At 44.7% G+C, this 27777-nt stretch overlaps 1 protein-coding gene across 9 annotated transcripts in view; it reads right to left on the bottom strand.

Moving 5' to 3' along the window:
* The window catches only part of kcnt1b (potassium sodium-activated channel subfamily T member 1b), a 412195-nt gene that overhangs the window by 257890 nt on the left and 126528 nt on the right, over positions 1–27777 (bottom strand). Inside the window, exon 1 of one of the 9 annotated variants that reach the window (XM_072565813.1) lies at positions 4847–5182. The exons of the other annotated variants lie outside the window; for them this stretch is intronic. Within the exon in view, the coding sequence (XP_072421914.1) occupies positions 4847–4992 (146 nt within the window). The 5' untranslated portion in view covers positions 4993–5182. Of the gene's footprint in view, positions 1–4846; positions 5183–27777 lie in introns of those variants that run through there. 9 annotated transcript variants of the gene reach the window in all.

Below are 27777 nucleotides of genomic sequence, written 5' to 3'. Positions count from 1 at the left end.
CAGCCCCAACCAGGGAGCCCTGGCTGACATAAAAGGGTGAGTGTCAGGGATATTGAACCCCTGAATGCCTGACTCAGTGAGAGACAGTCTACTGTCAAAGGCTATGCATTTGATTGATTGGAGCTGGGGTGTCAGCCTCTGAAGAGTTATTTGAGTAGGCCCCATAGTTCCCACCTCTCAACAGCCCCACTTTTTTTTCTAATTAAACAATGAAATAAATAACAATTATCAAGCATTCATCACCTGGGGCATTGCAACCCAGAAGCCAGCCTTTTTTTACTGTAAACCCAATACCAGTTAACAAAGTAAACAATGTCCAAGCACTATCCACTATGGGCAGCACAACAATCATAAAAGTGGTGGATGTTTAGGGAAAGAGGGAGGGCTAAATAAAAATAGAATTGTAGGCTAAGAAACCAGCCCTGGTGGTACCCACCTCTCCTTAGCTCTTATGCTGGCAGACACTGTGTGCAGAAGTGTAACTGCAGAAGAGGGAAAGGCATCAGGGAACTAAGACACCCTCCACAGCCTGCTGCCTAGACCTTAGCCAGACCCAGGAGTAGACCCACGAGGAGGTGCTCTCACTCAGACATGCACTGAGAGCCAACAGGTAGGAGCGCAGGTCTGAAGTCCAACTGAAAGTGCAACAACTAATTCCTTAAATAGCTATTTAAAAGGGGCGCAAGCTCCCACAAACAAGATACACATTGTCCATGGGCTCCTCAACATTGCAAAATAAACAGCTGGGTCAGGAGCCCATGAACCATCTTAACCTACAATTACTCATGTACAGAGACATCTGTTGGGGAACCCCACTGCCTGGTGGTCAAACAGGTCACCGAGGTGTGTCCGGGAGCTGGATAAAGGAGAAAGAATGGATGGTGTACAGCATGAACCTAAACAGGAGCCCCCCCTCCCCCCCCCCCCCCACCCCGTGCAGATGGACATGGAGGTCCCTCAGACTGTAGGGGGCGGGCTCCTGAGGGAACGTTCTGAAACCGATGTGGAATTCTGTCCAAGCAGGAGTGGGAGGGGGAGAAACATGCAAATGGGGTGTTCACCACACTCCTGAGCATCCTCCAACAGGTGCACTACATTAAGTTTAAGCCGCACCATTTTCAGGTGATAGGTAGCCGCACTCTGACCTTTTGCTTCACTTTCCTCACCAAAATAAATACATTTATAAATACATTTTGGTCTTGTACCTAATCAGCTGTCTCTGCCATGACAGAAGGTATTTAAAAAATCAGCGACATTGCTGGAGCTATGGAGTTACATGGAGGCCAGGTCAGGTCAAGTCAGCCAATTTCCCTTCTTAAAAGGACATTAGTGAACCTGATCAGTCTTTATAACAAATCAATGTCAGCTTCATGGTCACCAGCACAAATGTGTTAATTTCACTTATCTCTGAAACAGAGTAGTTATTTCACTTGTGCGATGTGGATATTGTTAGCTATGCCGGAATCTGCCATCTGTCCTTGATTTCCCTTAAGATAATGATAGTGAACTGCTGTCAACTTTGGGATTAGATATACCTATAGGGATATCAGGGAGAGAGTTCCTGAATTTTGACCCAGTAACAGTGAGGGAACGGCAACATATTTCAAAGTAAGATCGTAAGTAGATTGGAGGGAACGTGCAAGTGATGGTGTTTCCATGTTCTGCTGTCCTTATCCTTCACAATGGTAAAGGTTTGGAAGGAGCTGCGATAAATCTCTGCAAGGCATATTTTCGAAGGTACACACCGCTGCCACTTTGAATTGGTGCTCAACTGAATGAAGGTTGTGGATGGGATTGTTTTGTCCTGGATGATGTTGAATTTTTTGAGGATTGTTGGAACAGCATTCATCCAGGCAAGTGGAAGATTCCACCATATTCCTGACTTGTGCCTTAGAGATGATGGACAGGCTTTGGGAAGTCAAGGAGGTGAGTTACTCGCCACAGTATTCCTAGCCTCCGATCTGTTCCAGTAGCCACTTTATTTATGTGGTTGTTGAATTTCTGATCAATGACAACCCCACAATGTCAACAGTAGGGAATTCAGTGATGATAAGGCCATTGAATGTCTGGAAGAAAACATTAGATTCTCTCTTGTTGAAGACAGTCATTGTCTGACACAATTGTTACTTACTACTTATTAGCCAAGTTTTAGTGGAACTCAAAGTGACCGCCCCTCAGTAGCTTATTGATGAGTGCTTTCTCTCTGAGGCTGTGCCCTTGGACCCTTCTCTCTCATGATAGTGGAAACATCTTCTCCATGTCCACTCTATCCAAGTCTCTCAATATTCTGTAAGTTTTAATGAGACTTCCCCAGCTCATTCTTTTAAACTCTGAATACAAACCCATAATCCCCAACCATTCCTCACATGACAAACCCTTCATTTCCATGATCATTCTTGTAAACCTACTCTGGACCCCCTCCAACATCCTTCCTGAGATTCAGAGATCAAAACTGTGCACAATATTCCAAACATGGTCTGACCAGAACCTTATGCAGCCTCACTGGTTCATCTCTGCTTTTGTATTCTAGCCCTCTCAAAATGAAAGGCATTGAAGTCTACCACCCAGAGTACATTCTGTGTGACTATATCAGGCTTTTGCTTGACTAGTCTATGAGATTGCTCTCCCAAGTTCAGCACAAGCCTCCCCCTCCCCAACCTTAGGTATCTATAAAGAGGACTTTGCAGGGTCAACAGAATTGGGTTTGCTGTTGCCATTTCTGGCATGTAGGCCAATGACAAATGGGCCATCAATTACATTCATTTCTTTCGACTTTGTAGTGGATTGATACAACTTTGCTTGGGACACATCAAAGGCAGTTGACCACATAACTGTGGGCCTAGAGTCAAGCGATGTTAGATTCTACCTATTAAATTTAAATTTGAGATAGACTAATTTTTATTAAGGAAGGGTTTCAAGGGATATGGGCCCACGGCAGCCATCTGGAGTTAGGTCATAGATCAACCATGATCTCATTGAATGGCAGCACAGGCTTGAGGGGCTGAATGGCCTACTCCTGTGCCTACATGTAGGCCAGACTAAGTGAGGATGGCAAATTTCCTCCCCTAAGCTTTATGAGTGAACCAGATGGCTTCTCACAGTCATTGACAATGGTTTCATTGTTGCCATTCAAGTAGCTTTTAATTCTGGATTTATCAATCTATTTCAAACTTTACCATCTGTCAGAGTGGGATTCGAACCCAGGGCCCTGAAACATTTGCCTGAGCCTCTGGATTTACATTCCAGTGACATCACCACCTTTGTAATTAGGGACGGGCAATAAATGCTGGCCCAGCCAGCCCAGCCCACCACCTGTAAGTGGATATGAAAAAGTGACGCAGAGGCTAAAGTTCAAACCATTCTTCGGAGGTTCAGAACAATCTCAGCATTTCCATCATGGAGTTCCAATCAGTGCACCTTTGTAGGATAAACACTGCAGTCTCTGCAGCTTCATATTTAACCTCTACATACATTCTGTAATTCATTAATAAAAGGGAAATACCTTGATGCAAGTGTATTAGGCCAGAGTCAGTAATACTGTCCCATGTGTAATAACAACGCTGAACTCGTTGATTAGAAAACATTAATAACATCCCGAAACTGATTGATTCGAAACTATCTAACAACAGTTTTACTGTGAGTTTAATGAAGGTTCCTCACAAATACAATGCCTGTTGTCATTAATGATGCCCCCCTTTCGAAATCACTGCTATCAGCTGTGCAGGGTGAGTTAGCTACTTTCCCACAAAGTGTAAATCCCTGAGTCCACAGGGATCTGTTGCTCCCAGCTTCCTAGAGACAGCTAAGTCATGGTTAAGAAACTCCGACAAGACACAACCTCTCTGCATGTATTTCCCGATCTCCACTTCACCGAACTGCGGGGCACAGCTCTCTGTCCATGAGTTGTTGAGATGAGGACCAGATTGAAGTGAGAGGTACAGAGAGACTGTACAGGAGAGCCAGGACCTCACTGCCCCACGAGAGCAGTGGACAACCAAGGATTTCAAAAGAAAACGACTGGAATGGTTCTGTGACTTGAAGCTGACCAAAGAGAGTTTGTAGACGTCACCCAGAACAAGTCGATTGGTGAGCTGCTGCCTTTGATAGCCACCTTCTATTTTGTGATCGCCATCCAATAAAAGGTTAAAGGGTGAAAATTACATTTAAAAACATTTATTTTTCTAGATGAGGAGCAGAAAGAGCTAACAACTTGTAGTTTGAGAACATTGCAATGCATGCCTGCTGACAGGATGCTAGCACTGTATTAAATGAAGGTGATGTAAATCTGGAATGGTTCTGGGGAAGCAGTACTCTCCCTCCGCACACCCTACTCTCAATTTTTGTAATAACCGGCTAAACTAACAAAAATGATCGGAAGAAGTGAATATCGAAACACAAAACATTTGCTGTTCCTGTGCCAAACTATTGCAGCGGTACGTGCTTGACAGGCTGCAGTGACCACACGTGCAGTGTGAATTACGAGCTAAACAAGTCTTTCCCTATTTTAAAATTCTACCAATGGCTAGCACCTGACTTCAAACATCCGCCACTCTCCCTTATAACTCGCTGCTCTACAAGAAAATAGATAAGACAGTATTCTCACTGTAGACAACAGAGAGCCTGTTGAAATATCCATCATTGCTTATCATCAAATGAGTTAAATATATCTTTTCCAGTGAATGAGCACAACAACCCTTAAGCTGGCTTGCTTTGCCTCCTACCTGAATATGCAAATACTGCTTTCTGAAACAGCTTTACCATTCTCATCATGGTTATAACTATTTGGACGCTGGCTGCTCTATTGTAGTATAATAGTTCCTCCACAACAACAAACAAAATGCAGTACCTTGGTCCATGGTCACTCCCTAAAGATCCCATCCTCCGAGCTGCTTTAGGGCAACTGTTTACATTTGCATCCTTGGTGTTCTGTTTGGTTGCATTCATCACAGCCTCAGGCTCTGAAGAGGACGGGTTCAGCTTTGTTCCTGCCATAATTCTGCCCGCATCAGACTTCTCTCAATTAATTCACTCGCCAAAGCCCACAGCAGTTACCCCTCTGCAGGCAGCTACCACCCAGTCTTAAATGCATGCATCTCTCCCTGCACTTGGAAGTGGACTGGTCCTAATCTTCATTCGGTCTTCACGATGCAAAGAATCAAAAATAAAGAGACGAGCAAATCTTGCTGCTGCATTGATTTTTGACCGAATCATTCAGCAACAGGGGTGGAGGAGAGTGGCTGTCATAAGCAGGCATTCACAGTGCCTGAAATACTGCATCAAATGATGTACAGCTTGCTTTCAGTGCTCAGGCAGTGTCTCTTGTCAACTCTGCATCGGTTACGAGTGTAAATGTAAAAATGTTGCTTTGTCGCGCGGATTGAAGTGAAAATTACAGAAGGAAATGTATGTGGTCAGAAACTTCCTGTTCCTCATCTCTTCGCTGTGATGGAAAATGTTCAAAATGTTAACTATTACAACAGTTTTAAATCTTATAAATTGCACAAAGTCAGTGCCCAACTCTACTTTAAGACTGAAAGCAAGGCTGGCATTTTAAGGAACCAGTTCACAGCTTCAGGACATCTCAAAGCACTTTGCAAGTTAATAGACACCTCCAACATGGTAAAACGGAACATGCAGCAGCTAACCTGGCTCACGCATTTAGGCGGATGGTGGATTTACAGTACTGTGTGACAGCAACAGTGTAAGTTCAAATCCTGTATGAGGTCAGAAATCACACGACATCAGGTTATAGTCCAACAGGTTTATTTGAAATCACAAGCCTTCGAAATGCTGCTCCTTTGTCAGGTAAAGGGGCAACTCTCTGAAAGCTTGTGATTTCAAATAAACCTGTTGGTCTATAACCTGGTGTTGTGTGACTTCTGACCTTGTCCACCCTAGTCCAGCACCAGCATCTCCAAATCCTGTATCAGCTGAGGTTACTGTGCAGGGCCAGCCTTCTCAACCTCACTCTTTATCTGAGGTGTGGTGACCCTCAGGTTAAACTCACCACTGCCTGTCTGTCTGTCCCTCTCTCTCTCTCTAGTGTGGGAGCAGGACAATGGTGACTTCACCTTTCGGATTTACTATTGTCACATGTACCTAAGTACAGTGCAAAGATTTGTTTTGTGTGCAGTACAGGCAGGTGATGCCATACAAATATCACAGGGTGATTGGACATAGTCAGGAATACAGAGTTACTGCTGCAAAGAAGGTGCACAAAAAGCAAGATCAACATTATATTTGAAATTGGAGAGGTCCATTCAGCAGTCTAATAACAGCAAGGAAGAAGCTGTTCTTGAATCTGATGGTACGTGTGCTTAAGCTTTTGTTTCTCTTCTCTGACAGAAGAGGTTGGAAGAGATTATAACTCGGATGGGAGGAGTGTTTGATTTGTTGGCTGCCTTTCTGAGGTAGCAGGAGTATAAATGGAGTCAATGGATAGAAGGTTGGTTTGTGTGATGGACTGTGTTGTGTTCACAATGCTCTGTAGTTTCTTATGACCCTGAGCAGAGCAGTCACCATACCAAACGGTGATGCATCCAGACAGAATGCTTTCTATAGTGCATCTGGAGAAGCTGGTGAGAGTCCTTATGGACAAGCCAAATTCCCTTACTTTAATATTGACTGAGAGAAAAACTCATCAAGCTGTCCTCGGAGCTAAGCTCCACAGTTTGTTTTGCTCTCCTGTACTTACGGAAGGACGTTAACGCGTTGGAAGCAGTTCAGAGGAGGTTTACTAAACTAATACCTGGAATGAGATGATTGTCTTACCTGGAAAGGCTAGCCAGGCCAGGTGTGGATCCTGTGAAGTGTAGAGCAGTCAGAGGGAACTTAATTGAAAGATAAGATCCTGAGGAGATTTGATCTGGTGAATGTGGAAACGATGGATCCTCTTGTGGGAGAATCTAGAACAAGGGTCCGAGTTTTAAAATAAGGGGTCATCCTTTTTTTTTCAAGACTGCGACGTGGGCATCGTTGATTAGCCAGTCCCTTTTTGCCCGTCTCTAGCTGCACCCTGAGAAGGTGGGGGTGAACTGCCTTCTTGAACCGCCGCAGTATACCAGCTGTACGTTGCCCCACAATGCTATTAGGGAGAGAATTCCAGAATTTTGATCCAGCGACACTGAAGGAATCGTGATGTATTTCCAGATCAGGACGTGGTATGGTTTGGGGGGGGGGGGGGGACATGGCAGGGGATGCTGCTCCTATGTATCTGCTACTCTTGTCCTTCTGGATGGAAGACAGAGAAGGGGAAACGTTCATTTCCTCTATAAGTTTGAGAGCTTTTGGAATTCCTTTTCTCAATAAACAATGAAAGCAGAATCCTTAAATAGATTGTTGATACCCAAGGGGATGAAGGATTATCAGAGTTATTTCGGGATGTACAGTTGAGGTTAAAATCAGATCAGCCCTGATGGCAGAGAAGGCTCAAAGGGCCAGGTGACCCAGTCTAGTTCCTTGTTGGTATGTTTGTCTGTGAGGACACAGGGAAGGGGGGAATGGCCTCAGTTTGATATGTAATCTGAAAGGGGGCACATCTCCAGAGCAGTACTGCACGGGAGGGTGATCCGGGGTTTTGTACTTGGTTCAGTAAAGCCAGACTTGAAGTCCACAACCTTCTGACTCTGAGGTTAGTGGCTGACAGCACAGCTGAAAGAATCCCTTCCCAGGCACAGTACTCAAGCTCAGAATGGACAAATGCAAGCCATTAGAGCAAATGCAGAAATAAATGAGATATGAGATTTAGAAAAAAAAAATGCATTATTTATCCTTTATCAAGACCTTACTGACAATGGAAATTGTTCATCCTTTATAAAGCTTTATACTAAGGATGAAATCAGTAACTCAATGCTATAACCTGACTCAGTCGTCTGCTCACTTGCTTGGCTTAAAACAGATGATTCAATGGTAGAACGTATTTAACAACATCGTGCATTTATGTAGCACCATTTACACAGTAAACTGTGACACCACGCTTCACAGGAACAGTGTTGATTAAAGCTTGATATGAGCTGTCACAGATGATAGAATCCCTACAGTGTGGAAACAGGCCCTTTGGCCCAACAAGTCCACACCAACCCTCTGAAGAGTAACCCACACAGTACCCTATTACACAACATTTATCCCTGACTAATGCACCTAACCTACACATTCCTGAACACTATAGATAATTCAGCACGGCCAATTCACCTGGCCTGCACTCAGAGAAGCCCACATAGATACAGGGAGAATGTGCAAACTCCAGACAGTCGCCAAAGGCTGGAATCGAACCGGGTCCCTTTCACTGTGAGATAGCAGTACGAACCACTGAGTCACCTGATCAACAGCTTGAGCAAGGAGGCAGTTTTCAAGGGGCCTCTTAAAGGAGAACAGAGAGCGAGAGGTACATAAATGAGGAGGTCTGGGGGGAAAGAGTCTCAGAGGGCAGGGAGAAAGCAGCTGAGGGCATGGCCACTGACAGTGGTTCTATTAAAATCCAGGAGAGGCCAGAATTGGAGGGGTGCAGATCTCCGAGAGTTGAGAGACTGGAGGAGGTGAAAGAAATAGGGAGGGGTGAGGCTATGAAGGGATTTTAAAACAATGATACAATTCTAAAATCATGCTGTTGATGAAAAAGGACCCAACGCAGGCCGGAGGTGAACTGGGCTGGATGGGAGTTAGGTCGTAAGGCAGCAGAGTTTTAGCTGATCTCAAGTTTGCAGTGAGTAGGAATGGGGAGGCCAACTGTGTTACAATCTGGTAATATTTAATTATTGCAAACAAGCCAAACGGCAGTGCCCTGCATATCAGCAAATGAGAACTAATGACTGAATAAGCTTTATTCACTCGAATGTCTCCTGTGACAAGTTTATAAATCGCCACTTACAGCACATCGTAGATCCAAAGATACTGAGGTTCAGTTTCTTAAGTAAGAGAAAGTGAGGACTGCAGCTGCTGGAGATCAGAGCTGAAAAATGTGTTGCTGGAAAAGCGCAGCAGGTCAGGCTGCCTGACCTGCTGCGCTTTTCCAGCAACACATTTTTCAGCTCAGCTTCTTAAGTTACAGAGTAGTTACAGGGTGACAATGTCACCAACACAAGGTACAGATTACCTAGATACAATCCTTAGCTACAGAATAGAGGAATGAAGAAAGGAAGTTATATTACAGCTATACATTGTATATACACAGTACACAGTAACTAGTATCCTTACACACAGACGAAGAGGGACACCAGTTCGACTGGGACAATATATCCATGCTGAGACAACGCACAGGAATTTCTAGAAGCCTGGCATTCAAACCAGAACTCCATTAACAAACATATTGATTTGGACCCCATTTACCAACATCTCACGAAAAGAACCGGAAGTGATACCATCCATCACAACAGACCAAGACACATAAATATAAGGCCGGACAGAACACCAACGCTTCCCCAGAGGCTCACTGATGATATTACCTAGCATGGTGACGAAACATCTGAAAACAAACCTACCCGCTCAGCAAGCAACCTCACAAACAGTCTAACCATAGGTCAGGAAAACAAGTAGTTAAAAAGACAAATGCCACAGTCTCTCTCCAAAGGCGCTCCGTAGCAGACCACATGGTCTGACCACTGGCTGCCCCCACACACTGTTCCACCCACTTCAGGCTGCCAACCAACAGCCCTACTTTGGAGGCTAGGGCCAGGGGTGTCTGAGGCCAAGAAAAGGGAAGAAAAGAGCAAGGAGAAAAAGAAGAAGAACAGGGGTAGAGGATGAGCTCTGGCTGTGGATGATCCTTCTCAGCTGCCATCTTACCAGAGCATGGTGATGGGGCAACAAAACAAGGCCACAGGAGGAAAAACAAGGAGATATTCCTGCTCATTTTCAAATAGTGGGAGGCAATGGCCGAGTGATATTATTGCTGGACCATTAATCCAGAGACCCAGATAATGTTCTGGGGAATCTGGGTTCAAACCCTGCCACAGCACATGAAGGAATTTGAATTCAATTTTAAAAATCAGGAATTAAGAGTCTAATAATGACCAAAAATCCATTGTCAGAAAAACCCATCTGCTTCACTAATGCCCTTTAGGGAAGGAAACGGTCATCCTTACCTGGCTGGCCTACGTGTGACTCCAGACCCACAGCAATGTGGTTGACTCCCAATGAGGATTGGCTGTCTGACAGAAGACAGAAAGTTGGGATAAAAGGTTCTTTTTTGGAATGGCAGCCAGTGACAAGTGGTGTCCCACAACTGTTCACTTTCTATATTAATGATCTGGATGAAGGGACAGAGGGCATTCTGGCGAAGTTTGCCGATGATACAAAGTAAGGTGGACAAGCAGGTAGTTCTGAGGAGGTGGGGAGGCTGCAGAAAGATATAGATAGTTTAGGAGAGTGGTCCAAGAAATGACTGATGAAATTCAATGTGAGCAAAAGCAAGGTCTTGCACTTTGGAGAAAAGAATACAAGACTAATTTCTGAACATTGAGAAAATTCGTAACGCCAAAGTACAAAGGAATCTAGGAGTGCTAGTCCAGGACTCCCTAAAGTTTGACTTACAGGTTGAGTTTGTGGTGAAGCAAGCAAATGTGATGTTGTCATTTATCTCAAGAGGGTTGGAATGTAAAAGCACTGAGACTTTATAAAGCTCTGGTTAGGCCCTATTTAGAATACTGTGCCCAGTTTTGGGCCCCACACCTCAGGAAGGACATACTGGCACTGGAGCATGTCCAGCAGAGATTTACAGAGAGTGGTGGGACTGTGGAATTCATTGCCACGCAGCGCATTTCAGGCCAGGACGTTAAACATCTTCAAGGCAGAGATTGGTAAATTCTTAATCTCACAAGGATTTAAGGAATATGGGGAGAGTGCGGGTAAGTGGCATTGAAATGCCAATCAGCCATGATTGAATGGCGGAGTGGACCTGATGGGCCGAATGGCCTTACTTCCACTCCTATGTCTTATGGTCTTGTGGAATCTTAACTGCCCTCTGGGCAATTAAGAATGTTGACCTAGCCAGCGACGCCAACATCCACTGAATAAATATCTTTTTAAAAAACTTCCTGGTCAATCTCTTTGTCAGACTATTAGACATAGGAGCAGAAATTCGACCATTCCACCCACTGAGCCTGCTCCACCATTCAATCATGGCTGGTACATTTCTCAACTCCATTCTCCCATTTTCTCCTTGATGCCCTTGATATTCAAGAGCCTATCTATCTCATTGTTACAATGAATGAAACACATTCGGTAGTTGTTTCAAACAGCCAGTGTCAGCACACTAGACCAAAGCACCTTGTTCTCTGCTGTTTCATTCTATAATTCCATCTGTCGCACACGTTTACTCAGTGGAAGAGCTGATTGCGAGGACATGGTGATGCCTTTTTGTGCATCAGAACAGAATAAAATACACACAGTACACTACATATCACTCATATTTAGCAATGTAGAAAGTAATAAGGCTTTTATACAATCCATTGTGCTCTTCTGAGTAAATGAGGCACGAGAAAACACGCTTAAGATACTGGTCTAACGTCTGTATTTATATTACTTTTGAAACCATTTCTGGTTGCCTCACTGGTAATTATTAGAACAGGAACATCATATTGTCATTGCTGTGGGTCTGGAGTCACATCAGGGCCAGACCAGCTAAGGATGCCAACACGGCCACTGTTCATTCCGATTGATCTGCATAAAACTGACATCACAAAACGCAAACTTGCATTTAGAAAGCATTTTTCACACCCTCAGGGGTCCTCACAAATAGATGTTGTTATGCCAACAAATGCAAAATCTTGTTTGCTTACAGCAATTTAAGGTAGCGAATGGATCTTAAAGGTACTGGCACACATTGTTCCCTCTCACTCAATCCTCTCTTACCTTGTGTTCTCTTTCCAAAACAAACACTAGGCCTTAGCTAGAATAAATTCCCATTATGCACTTCATTGCCGACCCCACAAATCTCAGTAGAAATCCACTCTCCCATTTTCCCTGTATCTTTTCCGGCTGACTGGATATATCCAGTCACCCCTCTTCCTGCTTCACTGCATCCTGCTGCCCGGTTTTATTTTCAGACTTTCCTCAATCCCGTGTCACATCTTAAGCAAAAGCAGCCAATTTTTCCACTGCTTGGAGCCGTGCAGCTTGTATCTCAAACATCTAAGAAAATCCAGTTTGGGCTGACAAATGGCACGAAATCATCTTGCCACAGAAGTGTCAAATAATGGCCATCGCCAACAAGAGAGACTCCAAACAATGGCATTATCATCACTGAATTCCACTATTATCAACTTGCCTGGGGTTACCATTGACCAGAAACTGAACTGGACTCATTATACAGATACAGGCGCTACAAGAGCAGGTCAGAAGCTGGGAATCCTGTGGTCAGTAACTTCCCTTCTGACACCCCAAAACCTGTCCACAATCTACAAGGCATGAGTCAGGAGTGTGATAGAATACTCCCCAACCCTTGCGTTCCCATTTCTCTTTGTATTGTTATCAAACTTGGCCACGCGGAGTGCTTCATAACCTAGAGTTCGTCAAAAGGAGAGTGGAAGTTCTAGCTTTTCATCTTGCACTCATCTGATGCAAGAAACAACCTTGAGAAAAAGAGAAACCTGGAAACAGAGCAGACTGTTCTTGCTCAATCAGGTAAATTTGATGAAGGGCTTTTGCCCGAAACATCGATTGTACTGCTCCTCGGATGCTGCCTGAAATGCTGTGCTTTTCCAGCACTACTCTAGTCCTGAATCTTGCTCAACCAGTCCATACTCACAAACCTCAGGAAAGTATGTCCACCATTAGACGCGATTCTGCTACTGGAAATCACTTGTTAAATAATCCAGGCAGTGCTGAGAATTACATTGGAAACCAATTGAAGATCATCAGCTGAGCCTGCAGTGTGATGGGCTAGTGCAAGCGAGCAAGTCCATGCATAAACACTCGGCTCCTTGTTTTATGTCGGGAGAAGGAATTTGTACATATCACAGCTTTTTTGAAACAAAAGCGGTCATGGAGACAGCTCAATGTTTCTCCTGGTAATGCCCTTAAATCAGAATGTGTGTGTCTGGTCTGAGAATTAAGATTGACTGTACACTGTTCTTGCTGCAGCTCCGTGCCAATGATGGCAATCAGCACCATCTTCCCAATCCATGCAATATCTGTTTCTCCAAGGCTGTTTCTTGTGTCTTGATTCTGAAGGGTACAAGATGAAAAGCTTCAGTTCCTGGTCTCTTTTTATCAATGTCTAAATTCTCATCCGTGTCATTAATGTTGGTCATGAGTAATTGAGGTCCCAACAGTGATCCCTGTGGCATTCCACTCGTTACAGTTTGCCAATCTGAAAATGATCCACTTATCCCCACTCTCAACTGAGAAAGATCTTTTTCCCTGACTCTTTTTGTCAGTGTTCTTCCTGAATAACGTTCCTTTGCCATCACTTACGGTGAGCGGGGTAAGACCTGATCAGTGAGCATTCGGTTATTTGTACTGATTGTCAAACTGCTGGCTCTCCATTCTCTCACCTACTGTATTCCACAAGACAACTGCTAGCCCAGTCCCTGTTGCTGTCTGCCTTTGAGCATCACTCTCCAGAGTCCCGTTCCCCATCTGCTATGTCTTGTTTACTTGGGTTTGTTCTCAGCAAGGCCAATCTACGTTCTGCCATTCACACCTACCATGAACATCAATATCGCTCCTTTACTACCATGAGCATTCCTTTGTCTTTTGCTCTGGACTCTCTTCCAATTGGAACCACCTGCTCCTCCTTTGTATTCATCATAAAAACCATCATTCTCCAGCCCCTTATAGTTCCAAAGAAGAGTCATGTTGGATTCAAAGTGATAATTCTGTTTTTCTCTACCCTCAGACGCTGCCTGAGTTTCACCAGCACTTTCTACATTTTTATTTCAGTCGTCTATAGCTCATTCCCCCTCAGCGCACTGTGCCACTAATCAAGTTACAGACTCACCACTGGACTAATCAGGACCTTTGAACACGAAAAATGCGTCATATCAGCACCTGGAAATGATCGGGTCACTCAATTTCCAATTCTGGGTTAAAAATCGAGCTCTTTATTCTTGAATCACTATCTGCTTTGCTTTGTTTAAAATGCGTTTGGTCTCACAGTTTTATTTCATAGTTATTTCTTATTTCTTCATCTATGAAGAGAGATTGAGCAGTTTTGGCTTACACATTTTGGAGTTTAGAGGGGAAATCTCACTGAAGTATGTAAGATGGAGTCATAGAGATGTGCAGCACGGAAACAGACCCTTTGGCCTAACTTGTCCATGCCGACCAGATATCCTAACCTAATCTAGTCCCACCTGCCAGCACCCAACCCATATCTCTCCAAACCCTCCCTATTCATATCCCCGTCCAGATGCCTTTTAAATGCTGCAATATACAACCTCCACCACTTTCTCTGGCAGCTCATTCCATACATGCATAAACGAAGGGGACTGACCATGGAAAAGACGCTTCCCCTGCTGGGGCAACCTGGAATGGGACGTCATAGTTTAAGGATAAGCGGTAGCAGATTTAAAGCAGAGAAGAGGAGAAATTACTTCCCTCAAATGGTCAGGAATCTGTGGAATTCATTACCACAGTGCGGTGGATGCTGGGACATTGAGTCAATTTAAGGAAGAGATAGACAGATTTATAATTAGTAACAGGTTGAATGGAGAGTAGGCAGGAAAGTGGAGATGAAGCTGTCATGAAATCAGCCATGATCGTGTTAAATGGAGCAGGCTCACTGGGGTTAATGATCAATTCCTGCTCTTAGCTCTTATGCTCTTACGTTCTGACCAAAATGATTGTTTTTGAGTTTGGAATTGGCCATTGAGGAGTTGCAATACAATTCCCGGATTTAATATCAAAAAATAAAAAAAACCTTACATACCTGGGTTCACACTCTGACTAGACCCACATGCAGTTTTATTTACTTGAAAAATGCAGTTTAACTAGAACTGAGCACAACAGGAAGAAAACACTTAGGTTCTTTTGCCCCCTCAGGGAGACAGGAAAAGGAATTGGGTGAACCTATTAACCCTCTAAATAGTTGTAGCATCAACTGATGGGAGCAGAAATGCAGAAGTGTCTCATAATTTACAGATTCGCTTGTTTTCTCAAGAACTGACAAACCTCTCCTCGGGCTGTTGAAATCTTCCTTACACTCAAATTAGCTGAGATTAATAGGTTGTTGACACTAGATTCTTGCTACTGCTCACTCTTCTCCCACAAAATAAAAGCTGCAGGTCACTGTGGTCGTCAGTTAGCTCAGTGGTCTGGATGGCTGGTCTGTAAGGCAGAGTGACACTAATAGCGCAGGTTCAGTCCCTATACTGGCTGAGGTCACTGTTAAAGGCCAGCAGTCTCACAAAGTTGATTGTATTTTTTGAAGAACTAACGAAGAGTATTGATGTGGGTAGAGCAGTGGGCGTGATCTATATGTTCAACAAGGTTCCCCATGGGAGTCTGGTCAGCAAAGTTGGATCTCATGGAATACAGGAAGAACTAGCCATTTGGATACTGAACTGGCTCAAAGGTAGAAGGTGGTGGTGGAAGGTTGCTTTTCAGCCTGGAGGCCTGTGACCAATGGAGTGCCACAAGGATCGGTGCTGGGTCCTCTACTTTTCATCATTTATGTAAATGATTTGGATATGAACATAGGAGGCATAGCTACTAAGTTTACAGATGACACCAAAATTGGAGGTATAGTGGACAGCAAAGAAGGTTACCTCAGATTACAATGGAATCTTAATCAGATGGGCCAATGGGCTGAGGAGTAGCAGATGGAGTTTAATTTAGATAAATGCGAGGTGCTGTATTTTGGAAAGCAAATCAGAGCAGGACATATACACTTAATGGTAAGGTCCTGGGGAGTGTTGCTTAACAAAGAGATCTTGAAGTGCAGGTTCATAGTTCCTTGAAAATAGAGTTGTAGGTAGATAGGATAGTGAAGGCGGCGTTTGGTATGCTTTCCTTTATTGGTCAGAGTATTGAGTACAGGAGTTGACAGGTCATACTGCGGATGTATAAGGCATTGGTTCGGCCACTTTTGGAATATTGCATGCAACTCTGATCTCCCTCTATCAGAAAGATGTTGTGAAACTTGAAAGATTTACAAGGATGTTGCCAGGGTTGGAGGATTTGAGCTACAGGGAGAGGTTGAATAGGCTAGGGCTGTTTTCCCTGGAGCGTCGGAGGCTGAGGGATGACCTTAAAGAGGTTTGTAAAATCATGATGGGCATGGATAGGGTAAATAGACAAAGTCCTTTCCCTGGAGTGGGGGAGTCCAGAACTAGAGGGCACAGGTTTAGGATGACAGAGGAAAAACTTAAAAGGCACCAAAGCAGCAACATTTTCATGCAAAGGGTGGTACGAGTATGGAATGTGCTGCCAGAGGAAGTGGTGGAGGCTGATACAATTGCAATATTTAAAAGGCATTTGGATGGGTATATGAATAGGAAGGGTTTGGAGGGATATGGGCTGGGTGCTGGCAAACGGGACTAGATGAGGATATCTGGTCGGCATGGACAAGTTGGACCGAAGAATCTGTTTCTGTGCTGTACCTCTCTATGACTTTATTTGCTGGAGGTGTACTAACAGTCACCATTAGATTTCTCTCTCTAATGGAACAGCACCCCTCTGAGGCTGTGATAACTTTACTATTTTACCACAGCATGAGGTACTGCCTCAGTGAGATGAGGAAGGGGGGCTTGAAGTTGAGCAAAGAGAGTGTGCAACTGATCAAATGAACTAGCTACTCTCATGGATTTTTATTTAACATTTGAGGGAATTATAATAAGGCACTAAGTGAATTATCTCAGCAGAGAGAGAATGTTGATGAAAGGAGCAGATGGTCTAATGACTCATCAACGTTCAGCCAGTCACAACAACTGGCACTGCAGAAATATAGACTCTGCTTTTTAAAATTTCTTTCACAAGATGTGGGCATCACTGGTTAGACCTGCATTTGATTCCCACTGGAACTCCTCCTGAACTGAGCTTTACAGAGAGTCAACCACATTGCTGTGGGTCTGGAGTCACATGTAAACCAGACCAGGTAAGGACAGCAGATTTCCTTCCCTAAAGGACAGGAGCAAACAGGATGGATATACTTGTTGATAATCAATCTTGGTCACTATTTCCATGATTAGCTTAGTACTTCCACAGCCCCTTTCCAAGCCCAACAACATGCTGTAATATTTATTTCAGAGAAAGAATTTGTATTGGATTGTGTGTACTCTGCACTTAGTCACCTAATTGCCCTGTCAATCATCCAGCATCAACCAGACGTTATTGGTAGCACAGTTACTCCTGAGTGGGAAAGCTCCCCCTTCAGGAGCCTCAACATACGATACAGTGTTTGGGATACTGCATCGTTAGAATTGCCATGCTCAGACGAGCTGTTAAACTGATCTGAGAATTTGCTTTCTGGCTGAGTTTTGATGAGTTTTTGAAACAGCGTTCTTGAATATTTTAGTAGGGAGGTAAATATATTCTTGACACAAGGGGATGAAAGGTTATTGGGGCAGGCAGGAAAGTGGAGTAATCAGATCGGCCTTGATCTTATTGAATGGCAGAATAAGCTCAAGGGGATGAGTGGTCTACACCTGGGCCATCAAGTAAAAGAATCTACGGGACTATTTGAAGATTTTGAGGGGTTCAAAATGACTTAAAACAAGTTATCTGGCCCATATCACATTGATATTTGTGGGATCTTTCTGTGTCTAAATTAGTTGATGAGCCTCCTAACAGTGACCACATTGTACAATGTTTAATTGGCCATAAAGTGCCTTGGCATATCCTGATGCATGAAAGGTGCCCTATAAACGCAAGTCTTTGTAGAGTTCATACAATCCCAACAAGCCATTCGACCAAACAAGTCCACACTGACCCTCTGAAGAGTCACCCACCCACACTCATTCCCCTACCCTGTTACTCTCCATTTCCCTTGACTAATGCACCTAATCTAGACATCCTTGAACCCTATGGGCAACTTAGCATGGGCCAATTCACCCAACCTGCACATCTTTGTACTGTGGGAGGAAACCAGAGCACACGGAGGAAATCCAAGCAGATAGGGGGAGAATGTTCAAACTCCACACAGACAGTCACCTGAGGTGGGAATTGAACCCAAGTCCCTGGCACTATGAGGCAGCAGTGCTAACCACAGAGCCTTGAAAGAAGTTCTGGGATTTATATATATAAAACAACAGAAATCAGCATTTCCCATTTAAAGATAATAGTTTTAATCTAAGACTTTACTATATCACATCTCCATGACACTGGACTCCTTTAGCTATAAACTCTGTGAGCATGATCTTAACCTCCACAACCACCTTTTGAAGGAGCAGCACTCTGAAAGCTAGTGCTGCCAAATAAACCTGTTGGGTGACAACCTGGCGTTGTGTGACTTTTAACTTTGTACACCCCAGTCCAACACCGGTATCTCCAAGCCTTGTTTTCATTCCACAACTGACTGGTGGCTTTTAAATAATCACGTCAATTCAAATATATACAAACTTACAAACTGACAACAAAGATAAGGTTAAGTTTTAAGGTAGAAAGGTAAAAACAATGACTGCAGATGCTGGAAACCAGATTCTGGATTAGTGGTGCTGGAAGAGCACAGCAGTTCAGGCAGCATCCGAGGAGCAATAGGTAGAAAGGTGTTGTGAGGGTAATCCTTAATTGGGGGCTGGGCAACTGGAGGTGCAGCTTTTAAAGTGGGGATGTTCAAGAGGCCAGGTTAACAGCACAGACATGTGTGAGGGTTGAGGGTCAAGGGGAGATTAGACAACTAGGGAGGGGTGAGGCCATGGAGGCAAGGGTGACCGGTTTAAAACCAAGGCACTCATTGACCAGGAGCCAATGTAAGTCCGCATTGCCTACGTAACAGCATGTTTACATGTGGGTGCATTAAACTAATTGCTGCTGCCAAGTTACAATAGAAATGATAAAGTGTGCATCAGCAAAATGCCTCAGGAAAGTTAAGTGCCTCCATAAATTGAGAAGGAAATAAACGAAAGTGCATCAAAACCAATTCAGAATTTGGCCAGGGAACAATACTTCAAATTAATCATGCTAAGTTGGAGCTCCTCAGATTTAACCTTATTGTCATCCTGGAGTAGCATAAACTCCCTTGAGTTATTTTGCTTACATATACAAACTCACATATCGGCATCAATGACTGGGAGACCCTCGCTCAGGGCAAACTGACTCAGAGGAATCTCCTGCTTGAAGGGGCACAATTCTTTGAGAACACCCGTCAATCAGACAAGTTACGGAAAATGAACTGGAGAAAGGGATGCCAGCAATCTCAAGGCAAGGACCAATTCCATCTCTGGGAAACAACATGTGGTCAGAAATGTGGTTCTACTATAAGGCCTATCAACTACGTGTGCCCAATCTGTACTGAAAACAAACAAATGCTGGAGCTCACAGTGGGTCAGGCAGCATCCATGGAAAGAGAGAGCAAGCTAAGGTTTCGAGTCTTGATGACTCTTCGTCAGAGCTGATATATGAAGAGTGGAGGGAGCAGCATTAATGCAATAGTCAGGGGGAGGGTGGACTGCTGGGGTGAAAGAATATTGACAGTTCAGATTAAGTAATCAGAATGTGAGGATGGCAGAACAATGGTAACTGCCAGACTAGAAAGAGCAGATGGAGTGCGGGGATGGGAGAGGGGGCATAGTCACAGAGAATGAGCCAAATTCTGTGCTTAAGTGTGGTGAGAGATGTGGCGATACAATCAGACTCATCCATCAGTAAAGGACTGCACAGAATTTCAAAGAATCCCTATAATGTGGAACCAGGCCCTTCGTCCCAACAAGTACACACTGACCCTCCAAAGAGTCACCCATCCAGACCCATTCCTCTACCCTATTATTCTATATTTAACCCTGACTAATGCACCTAACCTACACATTCCTGAACACTATGGGGCAATTTAGCATGGACAATCCACCCTGACCTGCACATCTTTAGACTGTGGGAGAAAACCGGAGCACCCGGAGGAAACCCACACAGACACGGGGAGAATGTGCACACACCACACAGACAATCGAACCCAGCTCCCTGGCACTGTAAGGCTGCAGTGCCAATCACTGAGCCACCGTGCCACATGACCAGTGACACGGAATTTCCTAGGGGACCAATCACACTAGACTTACTTACCTAGACATTGAAGTTGGGACTCCGTGCAGAACTGGAGGAATGATGGGCAGAAAGACTCAGCTATTGGCCCAGCTCCATCACAATCTTTGTTTCCAGGCCAGGTGGTGTCCAGCTCTTGAAAGTCCTTCTTAAAAACATCCTTCCTTTTCTTTGGTCAGCCCTGGATTCTTTTCCTGTGTAGTGGTGTCCATTTGACTGCCAGTCTGGGTGGGGTTACATTCATATGGTGAACTACATGTCCTGCTGGTCTCAGTTACCTCTCCATCATATTATTCTGCAGATGCCTCTAACCAGCCTTGTTCTTCTTCAGTGATCTTGTTTCTCCATGTGATGCCCGACATCTCTCAGAGCTAACACTGGTGACCACATGAACCTTACCTGAGCCCTATGCTGTTCTCTCTATGTTTCACTGTAATTGACTGCACTGTTACATGTTCAATTCTCACCGGTGCCACCATGCTATATGTTGTGGTCATATCCACTGGAGCCATACTGGAAGCCTTGAGTGAACTCTCTGCCAAGAATCTTTCTTATTGGTATTTGTCTAAATTACTGATACCAAATGGGGAAAATGGCCCCACAAAGTTTTCAGCACGATGTGGAGGTGATGGTGTCGGACTGGGGTGGACAAAGTCCAAAGTCCCAAGACACCAGGTCCAACAGGTTTATTTGGAATTACAAGCTCTCAGAGTGCTGCCCCTTCATCGGGTGAAGTGAGAGGGAAGCACACAGAACACAGAATTTATGGACGGAGAGATCAAGAGCAGAGAGATCAAAAGATCATACAAATGGTGTGAGTGAGATGTCGAATAATAAGTCTCTGCAGGTGATCAAGAGCGTCAGACAATGTGAGTAACGTGCTGGAAGAGCACAGCAGTTCAGGCAGCATCCAAGGAGCAGTAAAATCGACGTTTTGGGCAAAAGCCCTTCATCAGGAATAAAGGCAGAGAGCCTGAAGCGTGGAGAGATAAGCTGGAGGAGGGTGGGGGTGGGGAGAAACTAGCGTAGCGTACAATAGGTGAGTGGGGGAGGGGATGAAGGAAGAGGTGGGGAGTGGTGCCATTGTAATTACGGAAGATCGACTGTTCTATGTAGCCAACAAAGAGACAGGCATAGCTGGGGCCCATACGTGTGCCCATGGCTACCCCTTTGGTCTGGAGGAAGAGAGAGGATTCGAAGGAGAAATTGTTAAGCGTGAGGGTGTGGAGAAAGTTAATCCGGCACCACTCCCTACCTCTTCCTCCGCTACATTGATGACTGCATTGGTGCCACCTCGTGCTCCCGCGAGGAGGTTGAGCAATTCATCAACTTCACCAACACATTCCACCCTGACCTTAAATTTACCTGGACCATCTCTGATATCTCCCTCCCCTTCCTGGACCTCTCGATCTCCATTAATGACGACCGACTTGACACTGACATTTTTTACAAACCCACCGCCTCCCACAGCTACCTGGATTACACCTCTTCCCACCCTACCTCTTGCAAAAATGCCATCCCGTATTCCCAATCCCGCCATATCTGCTCCCAGGAGGACCAGTTCCATGACAGAACACACCAGATGGCCTCCTTCTTTCGAGACCGCAATTCCCCTTCCCATGTGGTTAAAGATGCCCTCCAACGCATCTCGTCCATATCCCACACCTCCGCCCTCAGACCCCACCCCTCCAACCGTAACAAGGACAGAACGTCCCTGGTGCTCACCTTCCACCCTACAAACCTTCACATAAACCCAATCATCCGCTGACATTTCCACCACCTCCAAAAAGACCCCACCACCAGGGATATATTTCCCTCCCCACCCCTTTCCGCCTTCCGCAAAGACCGTTCCCTCCGTGACTACCTGGTCAGGTCCACGCCCCCCTACAACCCACTCTCCCTTCCCCTGCCACCGCAGGAATTGCAAAATCTGCGCCCACACCTCCTCCCTCACCTCCATCCAAGGCCCTAAAGGAGCCTTCCACATCCATCAAAGTTTTACTTGCACATCCACAAATATAATTTATTGTATCTGTTGCTCCTGATGCGGTCTCCTCTACATTGAGGAGACTGGATGCCTCCTAGGAGAGCGCTTTAGGGAACATCTCCGGGACACCCGCACCAATCAACCACACCGCCCCGTGGCCCAACATTTCAACTCCCCCTCCCACTCTGCCAAGGACATGGAGGTCCTGGGCCTCCTTCACCGCCGCTCCCTCACCACCAGACGCCTGGAGGAAGAACACCTCATCTTCCGCCTTGGAACACTTTAACCCCAGGGCATCAATGTGGACTTCAACAGTTTCCTCATTTCCCTTGCCCCCACCTCACCCTAGTTCCAAACTTCAAGCTCAGCACTGCCCCCATGACTTGTCCTATCTGCCTATCTTCTTTTCCACCTATCCACTCCACCCTCCTCCCTGACCTATCACCTTCATCTCCTTCCCCACCCACCTATTGTACTCTATACTACTTTCTCCCCACACCCACTCTCCTCTAGCTTATCTCTCCACCCTTCAAGCTCTCTGCCTTTATTCCTGATGAAGGGCTTTTGCCCGAAACATCGATTTTACTGCTCATCGGATACTGCCTGAACTGCTGTGCTCTTCCAGCACCACTAATCCAGAATCTGGTTTCCAGCATCTGCAGTCATTTTTTTTACCCAGTGTGAGTAACGTGTCAACAGCTTAATAACAACCAAAGGGATGACCCATAATCCATTTAAATGAGGCAGAGAGATAATTTCAAAAATTTAAAGATAAGGTGGTGCGGAAGACAGACCAAATGGCTAGAATAATATGATAGGTTTCGCATGCACAGGGTCTAACCAACGTAATAATCCAAAACTGTACAAACTAATTAAGGTAGAGAAATCATAACAATTTATCAAGGTGATGGTATCTTCAGCATCACCCTATTCATTCCAGACAATCTCTTCTGGGCAGAGAATCCCCATCTTGTCCAAGCACAAAGGCAAGGAGTTCAAACACCAATGCCTCAATTGTCTCAAGAGGGCTGACATATGGTGAATGTAACTTGCACTTGGTTAGTCCATCTGGACTCGCTGCATTTATATCTAAATGCTTTCCCTGGCGCGTGGCAGGCTGAGGGCTTGCCTGAAAGAGGCTTATAACATGATGAGACTCATTGATAGAGTGAAGGTCTTTCCCTTGGGAGTCCAAACCTAGAGGGGCATCGGTTTAAGATGAGAGGGGAAAGATCTAAAAGGAGCCTAAAGGGCAACACCTGCACACAGAGGGTAGTGCGTGTATGGAATGAGCTGCAAGAGGAAGTGTTGGAGGCTGGTACAATCCCAATATTTAAAAGGATTCTAGATGGGTATATGAATAGGAAGGGTTTAGAAGGATATGTGCCAAATGTTGGCAAATGGGACTAGATTAATTTAGGAAGTCAGGTTGGCATGGACGAGTTGGACCAAAGGGCCTGTTTCCATGCTATACATCTCTGTGACTCTAATCGGCAATGTATATAACTTTAACATTGCTCTTAATCAGCCCAATTGATAAAGTACTGGATAAAAACTGCAAGTCAAATAAAACAAAAAACTGCAGGTTCTTAAGTCGAGGGCTAGGGTCAGGGTCAGGGTCAGGATCAAGATTCAGGTTTGCTGGAGTTCTGATGAAGAGTCACCAGATAGAGTCATAATCATAGAGTCATAGAGATGTACAGCATGGAAACAGACCCTTCGGTCCAACCCGTCCATGCAGATATCCCAACCCAATCTAGTCCCATCTGCCAGTACTTGGCCCATATCCCTCCAAACCCTTCCAAATGTCTCTTAAATGTTGCAATTGTACCAGCCTCCACCACATCCTCTGGGAGCTCATTCCATACACGTAGCACCCTCTGTGTGAAAACGTTGCCCCATAGGTCTCTTTTATATCTTTCCCCTCTCACTCTAAACCTATGTCCTCTAGTTCTGGACTCCCCAACCCCAGGGAAAAGACTTTGCCTATTTACCCTATCCATGCCCCTCAATTTTGTAAACCTCTATAAGGTCATCCCTCAACCTCCGACGCTCCAGGGAAAACAACCCCAGCCTGTTCAGCCTCTCCCTGTAGCTCAGATCCTCCAACCCTGGCAACATCCTTCTAAATATTTTCTGAACCCTTACAAGTTTCACAACATCTTTCTGATAGGAAGGAGACCAGAACTGCACACAATATTCCAACAGTGGCCTCACCAATACAGCCACAACAAGATTTAAAATATTAACTCTGTTTTCTTCCCACAGGTCCTGCCAGACCTGCTGAGTTGCTCCAGCAATTTCTGTTTCTGCTATAAATGCAAATCCTTCAGGCAGACTCAAGCACAATAAATGAATGTCAATCTTCAGAATAAGCAAGAATCAAAAGGTACAGAATATAAGGCTAGTCATTTTATTAGAATGCGTGCACTTCACGTCAAAAACACACTGATTGTACATGGACGGGTTGGACCGAAGGGTCTGTTTCCATGCTGTACATCTCTATGACTCTATGATTATGACTCTTTCTGGTGACTTTTCATCAGAACTCCAGCAAACCTGAACCTTGATCCTGACCCTGACCCTGACCCTCGACTAACACAATCCATAGAGTTCAGATGCTCAGATGAAGTGATTTCTATCAGCAAGCAACATTTTAGTGATTCCTCAATTATGTCACAACCGCGTTACTCTATACTGCTAACAAAACCCCTGTGCAGATCCTATTCCGGAATGATAGCTGCAGTAACTGAAGCCGACTGTCAAAGACTTTGGGTAGAATCTTCCCAGTCCATTGTTCATGGCTAGACAGCTATCTCTACCCTCACAGCACATCCTCATTATAACACAGTCCTCTAAGGTTTATATTTAATTTTAAATTAAAGAGAATGCAGAAAGGTGGCTGAATTTATTCTGTTGGGATAGACAGTGGTGGGAGGAGAAGAAAGCAAAGTCCCCTCCATCTTTTTCGAATTGGTATTGTGCGAATAGATAAGGGGCATGATGTGGAACCAGAACGAGTGAATCATTTGACAGGAAAAAAAAGTCAACTTCTGAATTTCAGAATCAGTTTAGAGCCAGGCTGTGCTGGCTCAGTGGAACATTCAGAGGAGGTTAAAATAAAATGTCAGATTCAATAAAGAGTAGTGTAAGATGAGTTTAGACAGAGAAACAGATCAAGTTCTGAAGACTGAATTGGTTGAACAAGGAAATTTAATTTGTTCAGATCATTAATGGTCCCAGAAACAAGTCTACACACCAGGTCTATCACACTATATGAAATAACAAACAAGCAAAGGCTTGAATTATGAATGTAACACAATCCATAGAGTTCAGATGCTCAGATGAAGTGATTTCTATCAGCAGGCGACATTTTAGTTCTTCCTCAATTATGTCACAACCGCGTTACTCTATACTGCTAACAAAACCCCTGTGCAGATCCTATTCCGGAATGATAGCTGCAGTAACTGAAGACTTTGGGTAGAATCTTCCCAGTCCATGAACGACGTTAGTGAGTTTGGAATAATTCAGAGAGATTGGTTAGAGGGAATGTCCCCATAGCAAAACCAAGAAATCCCAATTCCCTGCTGAGTGTTCAATGGGCAAGACAAGATTCTCCCTAGTAAGGGGTGAGAGGCCTTTTCACATCAGCATCCTCATTGCAACATCATCATCCCTCATTGACACACAGATCCACATTCTCCCATCCTCTGTATTGAAACTAGCCAGCGACAGTCCCCAACATGAAAGTCAGAGCAGGCATCAGTTACCAGTTGCTCCTTCGGACTTGCATCGGCCAGCAACATCTCAGGGTGCACTGCCCTACTCTGTCCAGTATGACCTCCCAGTCCCTATTGACAAAGTGGGATGCCAATTACCCTCTGTCTGACATGTCCAGGGCAAATAGAACAAACCACACAAGGCAGCTGTAGACTGTCCTTGTTAACTGGGCATACAGCTGAGTTCCACAGAGGAAACCAGTGCTAGGAATCTCAAGAGACCTGAGCAGAGGACAGTTCTACCTGAGGAGAAAGTGAGGACTGCAGATGCTGGAGATCAGAGCTGAAAATGTGTTGCTGGAAAAGCACAGCAGGTCAGGCAGCATCCAAGGAACAGGAGAATCGACGTTTCGGGCATCAGCCCTTCTTCCTGAAGCGAGTAAGAGAAAATAACAACTGGGGTGCATATGACAATGCACACTTGGAAAGACAGTATCAGAGACTTCAGCAGGACTCACAGAGAGGAACCTTCAAGATATTTAAAAAGACTCTTAGATTCAGCCAATCATAGAATCCCTGCAGTGTGGAGGCAGGATATCAAGTCCACACTGACCCTTAGAAGAACATCTAACCCAGACCCCCACCCTATATTTGGACAGTGGGAGGAAACCCACACAGACATGGGGAGAATGTGCAAATTCCACACAGACAGTCAGCAAGGCTGGAATTGAATCCAGGTCCATGGTGCTGTGAGGCAGCAGTGCTAACCACTGAGCCACCGTGCTGCCCTTTGCGTTACAGCAAATATCAGGTAACTGACTGCTACAGTTCAGTTATAACTCTTCAGTTTTGAACACTAGTCTTAATTGCAAGCGCACAAACACAACTTGAACAATAAATACAAATCCAACAAACCAACAACAAAACAAAACCAAACAATATGGCAACCAACACAGGGCCAAGGTTAATGGGAGGTGCTTTCTCAGCTGTCAATTGGTCTTTAAAACATCTGAGTGGATACTGAGAAGATTTTGAGTTAAAAGCCTAATTCGGCACACAGTTTAAATCTCACACTGTTCGTCTTTAACTGTAACTAACCTGATGTTGAGCAATGATTGAAATTTACAGGGGCTTCTTAAAAACTGAAAATGACTGCAACACTACCGGAATAGCATGAACTGCATGATAGCACAAAACTGAATTATAGGTGGTCATTTTTACAATTCCACGGCAGAGGGGTACAGGTAGCAGGGGCAGAGGGGATTAGAATTTGAAGTTGAAATCCCTGATCCCAATATATCCTCTTCGGATTTTAATGGAGTGTTAATTTTGATCCCAGAAGGCCTACTGGCCCTCAGTTGAGGAAAGTTGAAGGGAGCTGAGATGGACCAGATCTCACGGGTAAATTGTTCTCCGACATTTCCCTGTGAGGCAAGAGGGTCAGGAAGAATGCTTTCCATCGTTCAACCTACCTTCCCTCTACTTTGCTGTCCAAATGTGGCTAAATAAGACCATTGTACCCTCCCCTCCAGTCGGTCAATCGTCTCTCAATCTGGCTGTCACCTGGGAATTAGAGCAAAATGCTCCTTCCTATCAATTTATCAGGAGTGTCCCATCCAGGATTCCTCAACACTAATTATCTCCTCGACACCCTCTCACTTCTCCCCAGTGTTTTCAAAGTATATTATTCCACAGGAGGTAGGCATCACTGGCCGGGTAATTGATTCCCATCCTTAATTGCCCTTGAGAAGTTGGTGCTGAGTGACCTTCTTGAACCACTACAGTCCATGCACTACTCACTACACCATTGGGAAGGGAGAGGCAGGACTTTGACCCAGTGACACTCAAGGACTGGCAGTACATTCCCAGATCAGGATGGTGAGTGGCTTGGAGGGGAACTTGCAGGTGATGAAATTCCCATGTGTCTGCTGCCCTTGCCTGGGT

This window comes from Chiloscyllium punctatum, chromosome 49, assembly GCF_047496795.1.
Source record: "Chiloscyllium punctatum isolate Juve2018m chromosome 49, sChiPun1.3, whole genome shotgun sequence".
Lineage (NCBI taxonomy): Eukaryota > Metazoa > Chordata > Chondrichthyes > Orectolobiformes > Hemiscylliidae > Chiloscyllium > Chiloscyllium punctatum.
This window is presented reverse-complemented; position numbering and strand designations above follow the sequence as displayed.